Source organism: Pecten maximus, chromosome 1 (assembly GCF_902652985.1).
Source record: "Pecten maximus chromosome 1, xPecMax1.1, whole genome shotgun sequence".
Taxonomy (NCBI): domain Eukaryota; kingdom Metazoa; phylum Mollusca; class Bivalvia; order Pectinida; family Pectinidae; genus Pecten; species Pecten maximus.
In genome coordinates, this window is record NC_047015.1 from 11,560,271 (window position 1) to 11,576,998 (window position 16,728).

Here is a 16,728-nt window from a genome sequence, read left to right on the forward strand (position 1 = left end):
ATTAAAAGATAGTAAATAAATAATAAATAGGACAAAGTGACATAATTTCTTGATGGTTTATTTTTACATCAAATACTTAAAGAAAATTACCAAAAACTTCCATTAACAAACCTATAGACATATTGACAACAACGATAACGAAGTCATGGAGATCATTATCTATATTTGGCAAGTTACTCATCCCACATATTTACACAAGTCTCTAATGTATACAGCAGTGTTTCCATACTATCAAGTTGAGATTTTTTGGTTGTTTTTGGAAAAATGATGAAATTGTAGTGAATTTTGGAGTTCGCTTAAAGCATACTATACTAACAAAGTAGACTTAACACGAACATACCGCAGCCTCCCAAAACACACATACGCATTCACCACACGCATGCATGTCGCACGCACGGGAGGCCGTCCTTAAATGACCTTAGCTGTTAATAGGACGTTAAACAAAATAAACCAAACCAAACCAAAAGGATCAATTTGACAGGCAAGACATATAATTACATGTTATTACTGTTAATTCATAATGATACCAAAAAGTTTGTATCAGTTATGCATATACATTTTTGTATGCAAATGTAAAAGTGCAATACATAACTAACAAAAGTGGAATCATACAAATATAGGTGACATAGTTCATCCAACATGTGGAAACACTCATTTCTTGTGTATACGGGAGGCCAAACCTTTTCAAAGTAAAAAAAAAAATACATGAAATTGTATTGCAAGATAATTCAGAAAAACATTTCCATTAACAATTTGATAAAATTACTTTTTTCAGCATATGAATCTCCAAGCCACGTAGAAGTACTGGATCTGACTCATGACAGCAAGGTAGGAACATTTCATCTTATTGAAATGCATTCAGGAGAAGTATTGGCAGGGACTGGTTCAGAAGTATTGATAGGGACAAGTTCAGGAGAAGTATTGATAGGGATTAGTTCAGGAGAAGTATTGATAGGGATTAGTTCAGGAGAAGTATTGATAGGGATTAGTTCAGGAGAAGTATTGATAGGGATTAGTTCAGGAGAAGTATTGGCAGGGATTAGTTCAGGAGAAGTATTGATAGGGATTAGTTCAGGAGAAGTATTGGCAGGGATTAGTTCAGGAGAAGTATTGATAGGGATTAGTTCAGGAGAAGTATTGGCAGGGATTAGTTCAGGAGAAGTATTGGCAGGGATTAGTTCAGGAGAAGTATTGGCAGGGATTAGTTCAGGAGAAGTATTGATAGGGATTAGTTCAGGAGAAGTATTGATAGGGATTAGTTCAGAAGTATTGGCAGGGATTAGTTCAGGAGAAGTATTGGCAGGGATTAGTTCAGGAGAAGTATTGATATGGATTAGTTCAGGAGAAGCATTGATAGGGATTAGTTCAGGATGAGCAATGGTAGATATGTATGTATGTAACACCAAATTTGTCTGCACTCAAGTGGCTTCATCCTTTGATGGATTTTGATCAAACTTCACACAATTAAGGGACCATATAATATCACAGGACAAGTTCAATTTTATTCGGGTTGTTGGGTGAAGGTCACTAACTATTTTTAGCTCACCTGCATTTTCTGAAAGACAAGTGAGTTTATGTTGTGGTGCAGTGAGCTTATGTTGTTGTGCAGTGTCTTTTATTCTGTAATGAAAGGATTTGGTCCATATTTGATCTGAAGCATCTTTGGGTGAAGGGGAACCAGTTTTGTATAGACCATGGGTCTATCCCCCAGGGACCTGAGGGATGAGGCACAACAGAGGAAAGACAGCAATTACTTTAAAATCCTTTTGTAGGAATGAAAGAATTCAATCCATATTGGTAGAAAATCCTTGTCTGTGCTCAAACAGCTTCAGAATACTGAGAATAAAGCTTCATAAACAATATTCTAAAAAAAGAAATGATAAGACATTTTGCAGGAACCTATAGCCAAAGGTGAACCAAAATTTATAATAACATGGTAGTATTTGTAACTGCCAAATGTGTTTTTACAACATGTTTACAACACACTGAAAACATTGTCCGCATATTGTACAGACGTCATTCACATCATTGTGATTTCTACAATTATTACATCACTGAATTGTGCAATTTAGTATGATTGGGTAATCGTTATTGATAGTTCTGTCACGATATACCGCTATACCGGTGCATTGCGATGTATCCAAATGAAAATGTATTGTACTGCAATATGAAGTTAGTTGAGTCACATAAATATGATCCCACAGTTTTAAAACCATAAACTTAAATCACTTATCATAGTTTGATCAGAAACGATGTCCTGGAAATAATTCACACGTTACCCGGGCCATGGTTGTGATTTCAGGTGTGTCGGATAAGTTCTGCTTGATTGCACATCGTGACCCAGACAATTTGACAGTGTAGCGAGCTTGGGTATAATTATTGCACTACTTTAATCATCAAAGCGCTTATGTAAGTGCTGTTTTTCAACATCAATACTGTTGGATCTTAATAAAGACGGGTTTTACAGTAGCAATATATAGTCAGGTATGCTTAATGTAATTCAATAGCCAACCGAAACAAAAACGGGATATTTCCTGTGCCCGAAATTGTAAACAATTTACCGAGACGTACGATGAGTATTTTGTTGACACATTTTGTTCAAAAATGAAGTAACATTTTCAACTTCAGGATAGCCAGTACATTTTACATAGGTTTTATAATATCGGGACCAACATTTTACTTCAGGATAACCGAGTTTTTTTAATTATCCGAGTTTTTATTACTAAGAAAAAGAAGGATTTTTGCCAGGACCGAAGTAATACTTCGAGTTAAACAGGGTCTTCGAGTTATCCGAGTTCGAGTTAACGAAGTTTGACTATATATCAAAATGTGGAATTCTCCGACACCTTTGGTGTCGCTAAGATTTTGGTGCAAATTCAATAAAATCGGGCATGACATAACACCTACCTTACATACAGTCAAACCTCGATGATTCGAACTTCGTTGATTCGAATTTCTCGCTGTATCGAACTTTTTGCTTGGTCCTGAATTTTCTCACTATATAATACTACTAACGAAACTATGTATGATTCGAAATTTTATAAATCGAAGTTTTCGATGTATCGAACTTTTTTCATGACCCGTTAGCTATGATATTATAGGTAATTGACATCTCATGATTCGAACAAAAAATTTACCTGTACTGACCACTGGACAGGTGTTTGTCGTGACCCCTGCGGCAAGATTTCACACCTCTCCCCCAAATGCCCTGACTGACAATAGGGATAAGGATAGCGTGTTTTGTCACTCCCGGTCATGGGGTTAATTAATAATCAGACCAAATTGATAGATAAAAGGTGTATTTAGAAGCCATGACATTTAATCACTCCGGTAAAACATTTCGGTAGTCGCCTCTGATAATCTCCGCCGCCATTGAAATCAGCGGTCGGTGAGTAAATTTTACGGAACTGTAAAACTACCGGACCAATTTTAAACACAAACAATTAGCGATGGCTTCACTCATGTTCAAAGTGTCACGTTTCAAACTTATACATAAATATCCAAGTAAATTGATTATTTGTCATTCAATCATGCATTCTCCAACCGATCGGCATTCCGTATTTTATATGCACATAACGTAAACGCACGTGTCTTTAGCAGAAAAGCCTAACGACTTACGTAAGTGTGCATTGTACTTCTTTTGCTTTATCTGTTAAACGCGATATCATTGTACTTCTTTTGCTTTATCTGTTAAACGCGATATAAGTGTTTTGTAATCGATACAAATTTTGTTTAATTAATGAAATGCTTAGATATAATTAATGAAAATAATTTTTATTTTGTTGTGTTTGAGGTATAAATTAACTAAACTTTTCGATGTGAGCCTGACAGGCGACGATCAACACGAAGACACTGAGGACATGTAACGTTAACAGATATGGTCATTATCAAGAAAACATCAATCTATTGTCAACCATGAATAATTCGAAGTCCCGCTGTTTCGAAGTTTTTCTGTTAGTCCCTTGAACTTCGAAACATCGAAGTTTGACTGTATATGGATAAGTTAGATATTTATTTACCCCAGAACACCCATTTAGTCCTATCTAGGTGTTTTATTCCATTAGTATAGACCATGTATCGCTCACCTGGTTGGATTTGACCAAACGTCAAAATAATGCAAAATCTATTCCCCTTCCCCCAAGGATCTTTTAGACTAAATTTGGTTTAAATCCATTCATAACTTTATGACAAGTAGTGATTTAAAGGCATTACCTCTATTTCCCCTACTGGGCCCCGCCCCTCCACCGTTTATGCAAAATCTGTTCCCCTTCCCCAAGGATGTTTCTGACCAAACTGGGTTCAAATCCATTCATAACTTTATGACTAGTAGTGATTTAAAGAGTTGCCTCAATTTCCCCTATTTGGCCCCACCCCTCTGGCCCCTTGAGGGTCAGAGTCATCATTTATGCAAAATCTTATCAAATTCCACCAAGGATGTTTCTGATATGGTCGAGGGCCAAATCGATGGCACATGCTTCCGCAGAGAAAATAGAGGCACCGTCTGGTAAGCGGATTGAAGAGCAATGGTGATCGGTGTAGCATGCTGCGGAGACCTTTTCTCCATCTTTTTACACTGATGGGTCATTGCTCACCATTGCTCTTCAATCCGCTTACCAGACGGTGCCTCTATTTTCTCTGTGGAAGCATGTGCCATTGATTTGGCCCTCGACCATATCGATGAACAACTCATTAGAAAGGCAATCATTTGTTCCGACTTTCTATCTGTCCTTCAAAGTTTACAATTACGAGATCCAAAAAAAATACTCATACAAAACCTTGTTTTTCGAATATCTCGTATCTTAAACAAATGCAAAATAACTTTACTTTGGATTTGGAGCCATGTTGGAATTAAAGGCAACGAACTTGTTGACCGCCAAACAAAACATGCTTAAATCTGCAACAAACAAATATCAAAATACTGTATACAGATTTCAAACCTGTAATTAGTTCTGCCATCCAGAGTAAATGGCAGCAACGCTGGTCTCTCGAGACGAGCAACAAACTTTTTAAAGAACAACCGAAACTTAAAACATCAACACCAAGTCGGAAGGATCATAGAGAGGAAATAGTCCTCTCTTGGCTCCATACCGGTGCCATGCATAATATGTACCTCCTACATAAAAAGTACCCGGATACTTTTTATACCCCTACCAAAACATACCCCCCTTGCATAAAAAGACACCGGGCACACATATCCTACTCATTCCTTCCTTTTAAAACGAGAAGATCCACCAATGTGTTATGCATGTGATGCTCAATTCACAGTGGAGCATTTTTTAATAGAATGTTCCAATTTCAAGCACATTCGTGATAAAAACTTTCGAGTCTCGGATATGAAAACCCTTTTCAGTTCCATGGATTCGAAAACAATATTTAGCTACTTGAAAGAAATCGATCTATTCTATAGACTTTGATGTCTTTTACGTTACTCTCTTTGACGTTCTATATACTCAAAGTTCACATAATCTATTCGTACATATATATATTTTACCATTTTTAACCAACTTTTTAGGTCACCTGTGATAAAGTCTCAAGTGACCTATTCAAATCGCCTTTTGTCCGTCGTCGTCCGTTGTGCGTCGTCCGTCCGTAAACAATTTACATTTTCAACTTCTTCTCCAAAAACGCTACACCAAATTCAATGAAATGTGGCAGAAAGCTTCTATGGCTAAAAGGTCAACCAAAATTGTGAATTATATGGTTCCCCCACCCCCCCACCCCCCAGGGGCCTGAGGGATGGGGCCAAAAAGGGTCAAATTGACTAAAACTTCAAAAATCTTCTACTCTACTCTCAGATATGGTGGAATCAAATACTCTTCATAGTAGGAATGGTCTTAAGGTGCTTTACCAAAATTGTGAATTTCATGACCCTGGGATCTCACGTTTGCCCCTGGGGAGGGGGTAAACTTTACTATAGTTTATATAGGGAAATCACATTTTTGACTATGATTTGTTGGATTTGTATTGGAATTCATTCTTACCTGGTTAACATTATCAGCATGGGGTAACCGTTTGATTGTATGCACATGTTGGCCCTGACTGACCCCCAGGGGCTGATGGGCGAGGCCAAAAAGGGTCAAATTGACTGAAATTTCAAAAATCTTCTTCTCAATACCCATATAAGGTAGAATCAAATACTTTTCCTAGATGGAAGGGTCTTATGGTGCTTTACCAAAATTGTGAATTTCATGACCCTGGGATCTCACGTTTGCCCCTGGGGAGGGGGTAAACTTTACTATAGTTTATATAGGGAAATCACATTTTTGACTATAATTTGTTGGATTTCTATTGGAATTCATTCAAACTTGGTTAACATTATCAGCATGGGAAAACAGATTGATGGTATATACATGTTGGCATTGACTGACCCCCAGGGGCTGGTGGGCGGGGCTAAAAAGGGTCGAATTGACTAAAACTTCAGAGATCTTCTTCTCTACTCTCAGATATGGTGGAATCAAACATTCTTCATAGGTGGAAGGGTCTTAAGGTGCTTTACCAAAATTGTGAATTTCATGACCCAAGGGTTTCACATTTTCCCCTGGGGAGGGGGTAAACTTTACTATAGTTTATATAGGGAAATCACATTTGTGACTATAATTTGTTGGATTTCTATTGGAATTCATTCAAACTTGGTTAACATTATCAGCATGGGTAAACAGATTGATGGTATATACATGTTGGCCCTGACTGACCCCCAGGGGCTGATGGGCGGGGCTAAAAAGGGTCAAATTGACTGAAATTTAAAAATCTTCTTTTCAAGACCCAATTAAGATCAAATACTCTTCATAGGTGGAAGGGTGTTATGGTGCTTTACTGATGTTATGAATTTCATGACCCTGGGGTCACAAGTTTGCCCCTGGGGAGGGGGTAAATTTTACTATAATTTATATGGGGAAATCACATTTTGGACTATTATTTGTTTGATTTCTATTGGAATTCATTCTAACTTTGTTAACATTATCAGCATTGGATGACAGCTTAATGGTATACACCTGTTGGCCCTGACTGACCCCTAGGGGCTGATGGATGGGCTCAAAAGGGTCAATTAGATTAACTGAAATACTTCAAATCTCAGGTGACCGTTAAGGCCCATGGGCCTCTTGTTTAATAGAATGTTCCGATTTCAAGCACATTCGTGATAAATACTTTCGAGTCCCGGATATGAAAACCCTTTTCAGTTCCATGGATTCGAAAACAATATTTAGCTACTTGAAAGAAATCGATCTATTCTATAGACTTTGATGTCTTTTACGTTACTCTCTTTGACGTTCTATATACTCAAAGTTCACATAATCTATTCGTACATATATATATTTTACCATTTTTAGGTCACCTGTGATAAGTCTCAAGTGACCTATTCTAATCGCCTTTTGTCTGTTGTCGTGCGTCGTCCATTGTGCGTCGTCCGTCCGTAAACAATTTACATTTTCAACTTCTTCTCCAAAAACGCTACACCAAATTCAATGAAATGTGGCAGAAAGCTTGGCTTCTATGGCTAAAGGTCAACCAAAATTGTGAATTATATGGTCCCCCGTTCCTCCCCCCCCCCCCCCCCCCCCCCCCCCCCCCCCCCCCCCCCCCCCCCCCCCCCCCCCCCCAGGGGCCTGAGGGATGGGGCTAAAAAAGGGTCAAATTGACTAAAACTTCAAAAATCTTCTTCTCTACTCTCAGATATGGTGGAATCAAATACTCTTCATAGTAGGAATGGTCTTAAGGTGCTTTACCAAAATTGTGAATTTCATGACCCTGGGGTCGCACGTTTGCCCCTGGGGAGGGGGTAGACTTTACCATAGTTTATATAGGGAAATCACATTTTTGACTATTATTTGTTGGATTTGTATTGGAATTCATTCTAACCTGGTTAACATTATCAGCATGGGGTAACCGTTTGATTGTATGCACATGTTGGCCCTGACTGACCCCCAGGGGCTGATGGGCGGGGCCAAAAAGGGTCAAATTGACTGAAATTTCAAAAATCTTCTTCTCAATACCCATTTAAGGTAGAATCAAATACTTTTCCTAGATGGAAGGGTCTTATGGTGCTTTACCAAAATTGTGAATTTCATGACCCTGGGATCTCACGTTTGCCCCTGGTGAGGAGGTAGACTTTACAAAAGTTTATATAGGGAAATCACATCTTTGACAATCATTTGTTTGATTCATTCTAACTTTCTTAACATTATCAGCATTGGATGACAGCTTAATGCTATGCACATGTTGGCCCTGACAGACCCCTTGGACTGATGGGTGGGGCTAAAAAGGGTCAATTAGATTAACTGAAATATTTCAAATCTCAGGTGACCGTTAAGGCCCATGGGCCTCTTGTTTATCATAATAATCTAAATATACAATACAAATGCTTTTAAAAAATGACCAATTTTATCTGATTTTAACTTTAAAAATAAAAAACGATAGTATATTGTTTGGCCCTAAATGACCCTAGTTGTCGATGGGCCGTAAAACAAACAAACAAACAAACAAATTTCTGATCAAATTTAGTCAAAATCCAATCAGAATTCAAGTGTATTGGGTTCTCATATTTGGGTTTAGGATCATTGTAAGGCCTAGGGTTTTTTAAACATTTTGGACTAAGAATTTTTTTATGTCAGATCTAAAGTTTTGAAAGGCATCAGTAAACTCTTTGATAATTTTGAGGCAAGCTTTGTACCAATGACGGTACTCTTGTTGCTTAAATTTAATCATACACACTTGCTGTGCTGCAAATTTTCCTAGATTGGTTTTCCAGTAAAGATGATTTACTTTGATTTGATGATTCAGTTTGCTATATTAGCTACACCTAGAATACGTGTACCCAGACATACAACACAACACTCATCCATACAACACAACACTCAGACATAAATTACAACACTCAGACATACAACACAACACTCAGACATACAACACAACACTCAGACATAAATTACAACACTCAGACATACAACACAACACTCAGACATAAATTACAACACTCAGACATACAACACAACACTCAGACATGCAACACACCACTCAGACATACAACACAATACTCAGACATAAAATACAACACTCAGACATACAACACAACACTCAGACATACAACACAACACTCAGACATACAATACAACACTCAGACATACAATACAACACTCGGACATACAATACAACACTCAGACATACAATACAACACTCAGACATACAACACAACACTCAGACATACAACACAACACTCAGACATACAATACAACACTCAGACATACAACACAACACTCAGACATAAAATACAACACTCAGACATACAACTCAATGCTCAGACATACAACTCAACATTCAGACATACAACACAACATGCAGACATACAACACAACACTCAGACATACAACACAACACTCAGTCATATACAACAATACAACACTCAGACATACAATACAACACTCAGCAACACAACACTCAGTCATACAACACAACACTCAGTCATACAATACAACACTCAGTCATACAGTACAACACTCAACCATATACAACACACCACTCAGTCATATACAACATAACACTCAGTCATATACAACACAACACTCAGCAACACAACACTCAGTCATACAACACAACACTCAGCCATATACAACACACCACTCAGTCATATACAACAATACAACACTCAGTCATATACAACACAACACTCAGCAACACAACACTCAGTCATACAACACAACACTCAGCCATATACAACACACCACTCAGTCATACAACACAACACTCAGTCATACAATACAACACTCAGTCATACAGTACAACACTCAACCATATACAACACACCACTCAGTCATATACAACATAACACTCAGTCATATACAACACAACACTCAGTCATATACTACACTCAGCCATATACAGCACAACACTCAGCCATATACAACACAGCATTCAGTCATATACAACACAATATTCAGTCTTATACAACACAATATTCAGTCATATACAACACAATACTCAGTCATGCAGCACAACAATTTGATACACAACACTCAGTCTTGCAACACAACAATCAGCCATATATAGCACAACACTCTGCCATATACAATGCAGCATTCAGCCGTATACAACACAATATTCAGACATATATACAACACAACACTCATTCATACAACAGACTGAATAATATACCATTCTCCGTGATTGTAGTTGATTAGTAGTTGTAATACAAGAGTGCAGTTTTGTGTTATAGGTATATAATGATTATAAGCACCATGTTCATATATTATAATGATACTACAGGACTGAAGTATCACCGATGATTGTGTGTGCACTTTCATAGATGATGGACAACTTCAGATCCCTTTCTGCCTTGTGTATTAGTAATGACATTTACAAATATCTTGACACATACTATCTGCTTTGGTTAAACAGGTCCTTTAACTTTTCTTTTTGTAATGAAGTCCTGAAGAGGCATGTGTGGTTTAAAATCTGTCTCAGAGTTAATTAGTGTTGTAATAAGCTTGTTGTGCCTTTATTTACATAGTGTGATGAACTAACAACGAGGTGTGTATTTATACATGTACTCATCTAGGAGCCTCTCTTTGGGTAGTGTGAATGGATCATTCCTGTCAATAGTACAGATTCAGGTTAAGTACAGTTGATTTCAGCATGAAGGATATTGATTTTATAGTGTGACATGCAGCTCTAAGTCTGTCAACCAACACATATCCGGATATAATAATCCTGATTTTCATAATGGAATGATCAAAAGCTTTGTGTATCTGAACCAAATGGGACAGCCCACTTCAAGTAAAATAGGTAAAGCAAGTCGTAATAGTGCTGATGCACTTTAACAGAGATTTGTAAGGGTTCTTAGAGAGAGGAAATATACAGATTACAGAGTACACCAGACAAGTGTAAAGTGCATCACACACCGGGAGTTATGTAACCAGGACTGTGCCTCACTATCAAACCATGTCGCACCAAAGAGACACCCTCTATCTGGTTGGACAGCCACAAAATTAAATCCATCTAGAAATAGCATTCTGTTTTATTTTTAGAATTTCGTCAAAACAGTAACATAGTGACACACATCTGTAGCTACCATTGTGGCCATATTGAGTATTTTTATGGTTTTATTATGACTTCTGTAGAACACATTAAATGTTTTTTACGATAAACAAATGGTAATGGGGAATGGTAAAGGTTTAAAACCAAGCTATTCCTGTATGTACAGATGTTACACAAGAGGAAACTTAACCATGGCCTCCATGTAATTCTGGCCTTGATCTACCAGCAGGATTTCTCCCATACAAACATAGAATTGCTGTGTTGATGCATCATTAAACATCAATTACAAGATAGGCCAAAGTTATTAAAATATTTCATTTACAAATTTACCTGGTAGAGTTTATCAATTACAATTAAGTATCGGGTATAATTTATCATTAACAATTCAGTATCAGGTATAGTTTATCAATTATAATTCAGTATCAGGTATAGTTTATCAATTACAATTCAGTATCAGGTATAGTTTATCAATTACAATTCAGTATCAGGTATAGTTTATCAATTATAATTCAGTATCAGGTATAATTTATCAATTACAAATCAGTATCAGGTATAGTTTATCAATTACAATTCAGTATCAGGTATAGTTTATCAATTATAATTCAGTATCAGGTATAATTTATCAATTACAAATCAGTATCTAGTATAATTTATCAATTACAATTCAGTGTCAGGTATAATTTATCAGTGTCTGGTGTACATGTATTTGATCAATTACAAATCAGTGTCAGATATAATATGAATTCGCCAGTGTAATATTCTTGCATAAATCATTTGTTTAAAATAACCTGGACCGTTTTTCATTTGCTGTTCCAGTCAGAAATTGATTGTGACATCATGATATGGACAATGATGTAAAGTAATGAACTGTTAATGATTAAGAGTGATGACATTTAGCCAGTAATGTGCTGGAATTGATGAAGGTCTACCAAGTTTATTTAAATGAATGATGTATTTAATGTCATAGGGATAAAATATATTTATATAAGAGGCTTAAGGTGTTAATATTTAGCCAGTAAGATGCTGGAATGAAAGACTAACAAACTTTATTCAAGGACACCAAAGTCAGAGATGTTTAAAATACATTTAAATTAACTTTTTCTTAATAATCAAAAAGCCTGAAGTATGCACTATAGAATATGTTAATTGGATTTATATATGTGTACTATCTTATTTCTACGTCACCAAAAGTAAGGTAAATTTTATGTACAGTATAATTGGAAATAAAAATCACAATTAACAACCATTAATGTCTTTCCAAAACAAACTCATGATACTAAAATAATAATGTTAATGCCAAGTGAGGGATACAGGCCAAGTGGGCCACTTTTTCTATAGATCATAGATGCTGTAAACGATATACATATGTAGTCACTGAGATATGTTCAGAGTATATATGTTATTGATTATATTAATCCTCAGACTTGCCTGGTTATCCTGTCTATATTTTGATTATATTAATCCTCAGACTTGCCTGGTTATCCTGTCTATATTTTGATTATATTAATCCTCAGACTTGCCTGGTTATCCTGTCTATATTTTGATTATATTAATCCTCAGACTTGCCTGGTTATCCTGTCTATATTTTGATTATATTAATCCTCAGACTTGTCTGAGTGTCCTGTCTATATTTTTTTTATCAATGTTTTGTGACTGTCAGCCTGAAAATGACAACTTACTGAAATGTTCTAAGAAGGAGTTAAGTCCAGTCCATTGACTTGGTTGAGTCCATTGGAACATGAAACATGTAACCTGACATCCCTACAGATTGAGAATTTGAACTCTTCCTTCTGGACTAGGCCACTTTGTGACACTTAGGAGTGTATGAAGTCTATTGATTAAACATGTAAATAGCTGATTTTCCAGCTTGTCATCAAAGTTGTCATATACATGTACAGTCTGCTAGCTAACATCCAACTAGACATTATCCTCACTAAGACAAAATGTGTCTGGTGTCCAAAGTAGTCTTGTCAACTTCCTTGAAGTGTGTTTTATGTTACTTTTAAAAATATTATGTGGTAGATTTCATACATTCCGTGGGTATTAATTACAGTATGTATTAACATTATTTATCACTCAGGCACTATATCAAACTCTTACCTTACCTGATGCTAAATTATAATGTATACTCAGTGTATTGCCTTGGTGTCATGTTATAAACAATATACTGCCCTGGTGTCATATTGTACTCAATATACTGCCCTGGTGTCATATTGTACTCAATAGACTGCCCTGGTGTCATATTGTACTCAATATACTGCCCTGTTGTCATATTGTACTCAATATACTGCCCTGGTGTCATATTGTACTCAATATACTGCCCTGGTGTCATATTGTACTCAATATACTGCCCTGGTGTCATATTGTACTCAATATACTGCCCTGGTGTCATATTGTACTCAATATACTGCCCTGGTGTCATATTGTACTCAATATACTGCCCTGGTGCCATGGTATACACAATATACTGCCCTGGTGTCATATTGTACTCAATATACTGCCCTGGTGTCATATTGTACTCAATATACTGCCCTGTTGTCATATTGTCAATATACTGCCCTGGTGCCATGTTATACTTAATATATACTGCCCTGGTGCCATGTTATACACAACATACTGCCCTGATGCCATGTTATGCACAATTTACTGCCCATGTGTCATGTTATACACAACATACTGCCCTGGTGTCATATTGTACTCAATATACTGCCCTGTTGTCATATTGTCAATATACTGCCCTGGTGCCATGTTATACTTAATATATACTGCCCTGGTGTCATATTGTACTCAATATACTGCCCTGGTGTCATATTGTCAATATACTGCCCTGGTGCCATGTTATACTTAATATATACTGCCCTGGTGCCATGTTATACTTAATATATACTGCCCTGATGCCATGTTATACACAATTTACTGCCCATGTGTCATGTTATACACAACATACTGCCCTGATGTCATGTTATACTCAATATACTGCCATGGTGCCATGGTATACACAACATACTGCCATGGTGCCATGTTATACACAATATACTGCCCTGATGCCATGTTATACACAATATACTGCCCTGATGCCATGATATACACAACATACTGCCCTATGCCATGTTATACACAATATACTGCCATGGTGCCATGTTATACACAACATACTGCCCTGATGCCATGTTATACACAATTTACTGCCCATGTGTCTTGTTATACACAACATACTGCCCTGATGTCATGTTATACTCAATATACTGCCATGGTGCCATGGTATACACAACATACTGCCATGGTGCCATGTTATACACAATATACTGCCCTGATGCCATGTTATACACAATATACTGCCCTGATGCCATGGTATACACAACATACTGCCCTGGTGCCATGTTATACACAATATACTGCCATGGTGCCATGTTATACACAATATACTGCCCTGATGCCATGTTATACACAATTTACTGCCCATGTGTCATGTTAAGTCAATGTATTGCCCTAGCATTTTGTCATTTAATGCTCTACATACTGCCCTCGTGCCATGAACATGTTAAATGGCTTCTCAATAACCTAGAGGCATGGAATTAAAAGTTAAGCTTCATAATTTATCAATAACCAAGATACTAATGATTTTGGCCCAAAAGCATGCTGGGATAATTGAATGACCTTGCCTTACTTTCAACATCTCAATAACCAAGAGGGACACAGTCATAATATTGAGTCATTAGTACGATCTTGAGCTACTTTCAAGTTCAAAGCTAGGGGTCAAATGCAATAAAATCATTAAATAGCTTATGCTGAAGAGTCCCAGGGTCATGACCTTTGGTCAATAGCATGCTTGGATGACATTAAAAAGAATGACCTAGACCTACTTTTATGGTCACATGGCCTGGGTTAAATGTATATTGTGACCAATAACCAAGATACCCAGGCCAAGGGTTGATATTGGGCTAATGGCATTTTGGGATAAAGAGCTACTGAGGTACTTAGTTCGTTCAAATGAATGACATATTATAATTGACTAACTTTCAAGGTCACCTGAGTTAAATGTACATACTCGGTATACTGCCCTCATTCTCTGTTGTATGTCTTTTACTTACACTGAAAATATCCTCAAACTACCATATGATATACAAGATTGTAACTTTAGGCTTCACTTGGTACAACACAGTGTAAAATAGAAATTGGGTTTGATCTTTTTACCAAAAGATAATTTATATTTATAAATATGTGTAATGAATCATCTCTGTAATTGCCTTCTTTGTTGCCTTCTTTCTTAGAAACAATATTGATTTTATCAACAAAGAAGAGTTAAGTATTGATTGTGTAAGATACATGCATTGTTTCCTTTGGATCTAATTTATATATACATGTACTTTCTTTATAGACATAAATAAGTGCGTACAAACTGACATATGTGAATGTACATGTATACGCTACAAGGCATCAATAAAGTGTATCTATTGAAATATATTGTGTATTCATAACGTATGTGGAAGATTCTTAATTAAGTCTTCAAGTGTCGTTTAATTTCCCAAGCAAATGGTATTGACACATATATTTACATTTCAACTCTGTTGTGATTTACACAATAGAAGATCAGTCCTCAATATTTCCTTGTGTCTTCTGATACCACAGTGAGGTGTATGATTTATGTGACATAAGAATGAGCATGACATCATCAGGCTCCACAAGTGGAGACCTGCATCTCTATCACCAGACAGATACAGTGGTTGTCTGCTGTGTCTAACTTTTAACCCAGACAAAACGATCAGGATGTATTGAGCAGGTATTGAAGGGGGAGGGGCAGATAGAAGTACAGGGTTAGAGTGTTCCCAGTAAGAGGCTCTGTGTGCCAGATTGCAGACCTTGGGACTGTAAGCGGACAGTTGAGCTGTACCCTAGGAGAGACTGCCTGTACTTTTCTCTGCACTGTTCAGCTAACAGTACACACCAACCCTGCCTGGGCAGTTCCATTGTACTTTACAGATCATGGACCAGTCCTAAATGGGGAGGACAGGATCTCACCCAAATGTACTCTTCTAGATTCAATAGACTGTAGGCCAATATGAGGTCAGATTTAGTATCATCCCCAGATCAGTGGGCCATAACCCCCAGATGAACTTTCTACTCTGGAAATTGAATTGTTTACAAAAAATTGTGGCTGTGTATAGCTGTTTATATTTTCTGATGGTTGTTTATATTGGAGGTGGTTCACTGGGTGGTGAGGACAAACATGTAAACAGGGTGTTGTTTGGCTGAGAGAGGGAGGAGAGGTCAGATGGCTAGTGGACTAGTGCACTTTAACTGACCACTCTGGCAGCAGTGTATTGATCTGATATCACAGCCTCATCAGCACCACCACATAAACTATTGTTATTATAGAGTAGGCTATTGTTATATATATTAATGTTAGTGTTGAAAGGTGGGCTATAGTGCAATGGGAGAATTTAGATAGAGGTATAGGAGGTCATGCTAGGGTGAAATTCAGAATTCAGCGTCAATCATTACATATTTGTGTATACATATAGAAATGTCCTTTGCTAGAGGTACTTACCTGTTCAGTATTTGTCAGTGTTAACTCTACACCTCTACACCTATAAATTACTGTGTGTACTCAGGTGTAAGCTGGCTTTAATCTAACACAGAAAGACTTCATGGTTAATAATACATTTGTCATAAAGTGCAAATTAAGTATCTTTATGACAA

At 37.0% G+C, this 16,728-nt stretch overlaps 1 protein-coding gene across 1 annotated transcript in view; it reads left to right on the forward strand.

Moving 5' to 3' along the window:
• The window catches only part of LOC117324931 (transmembrane protein 94-like), a 64,639-nt gene that overhangs the window by 18,926 nt on the left and 28,985 nt on the right, over positions 1-16,728 (forward strand). The window contains exon 11 of the mRNA XM_033880776.1: positions 776-828. Coding sequence (XP_033736667.1) covers positions 776-828 — 53 coding nt within the window. The remainder of the gene's footprint in view (positions 1-775; positions 829-16,728) is intronic.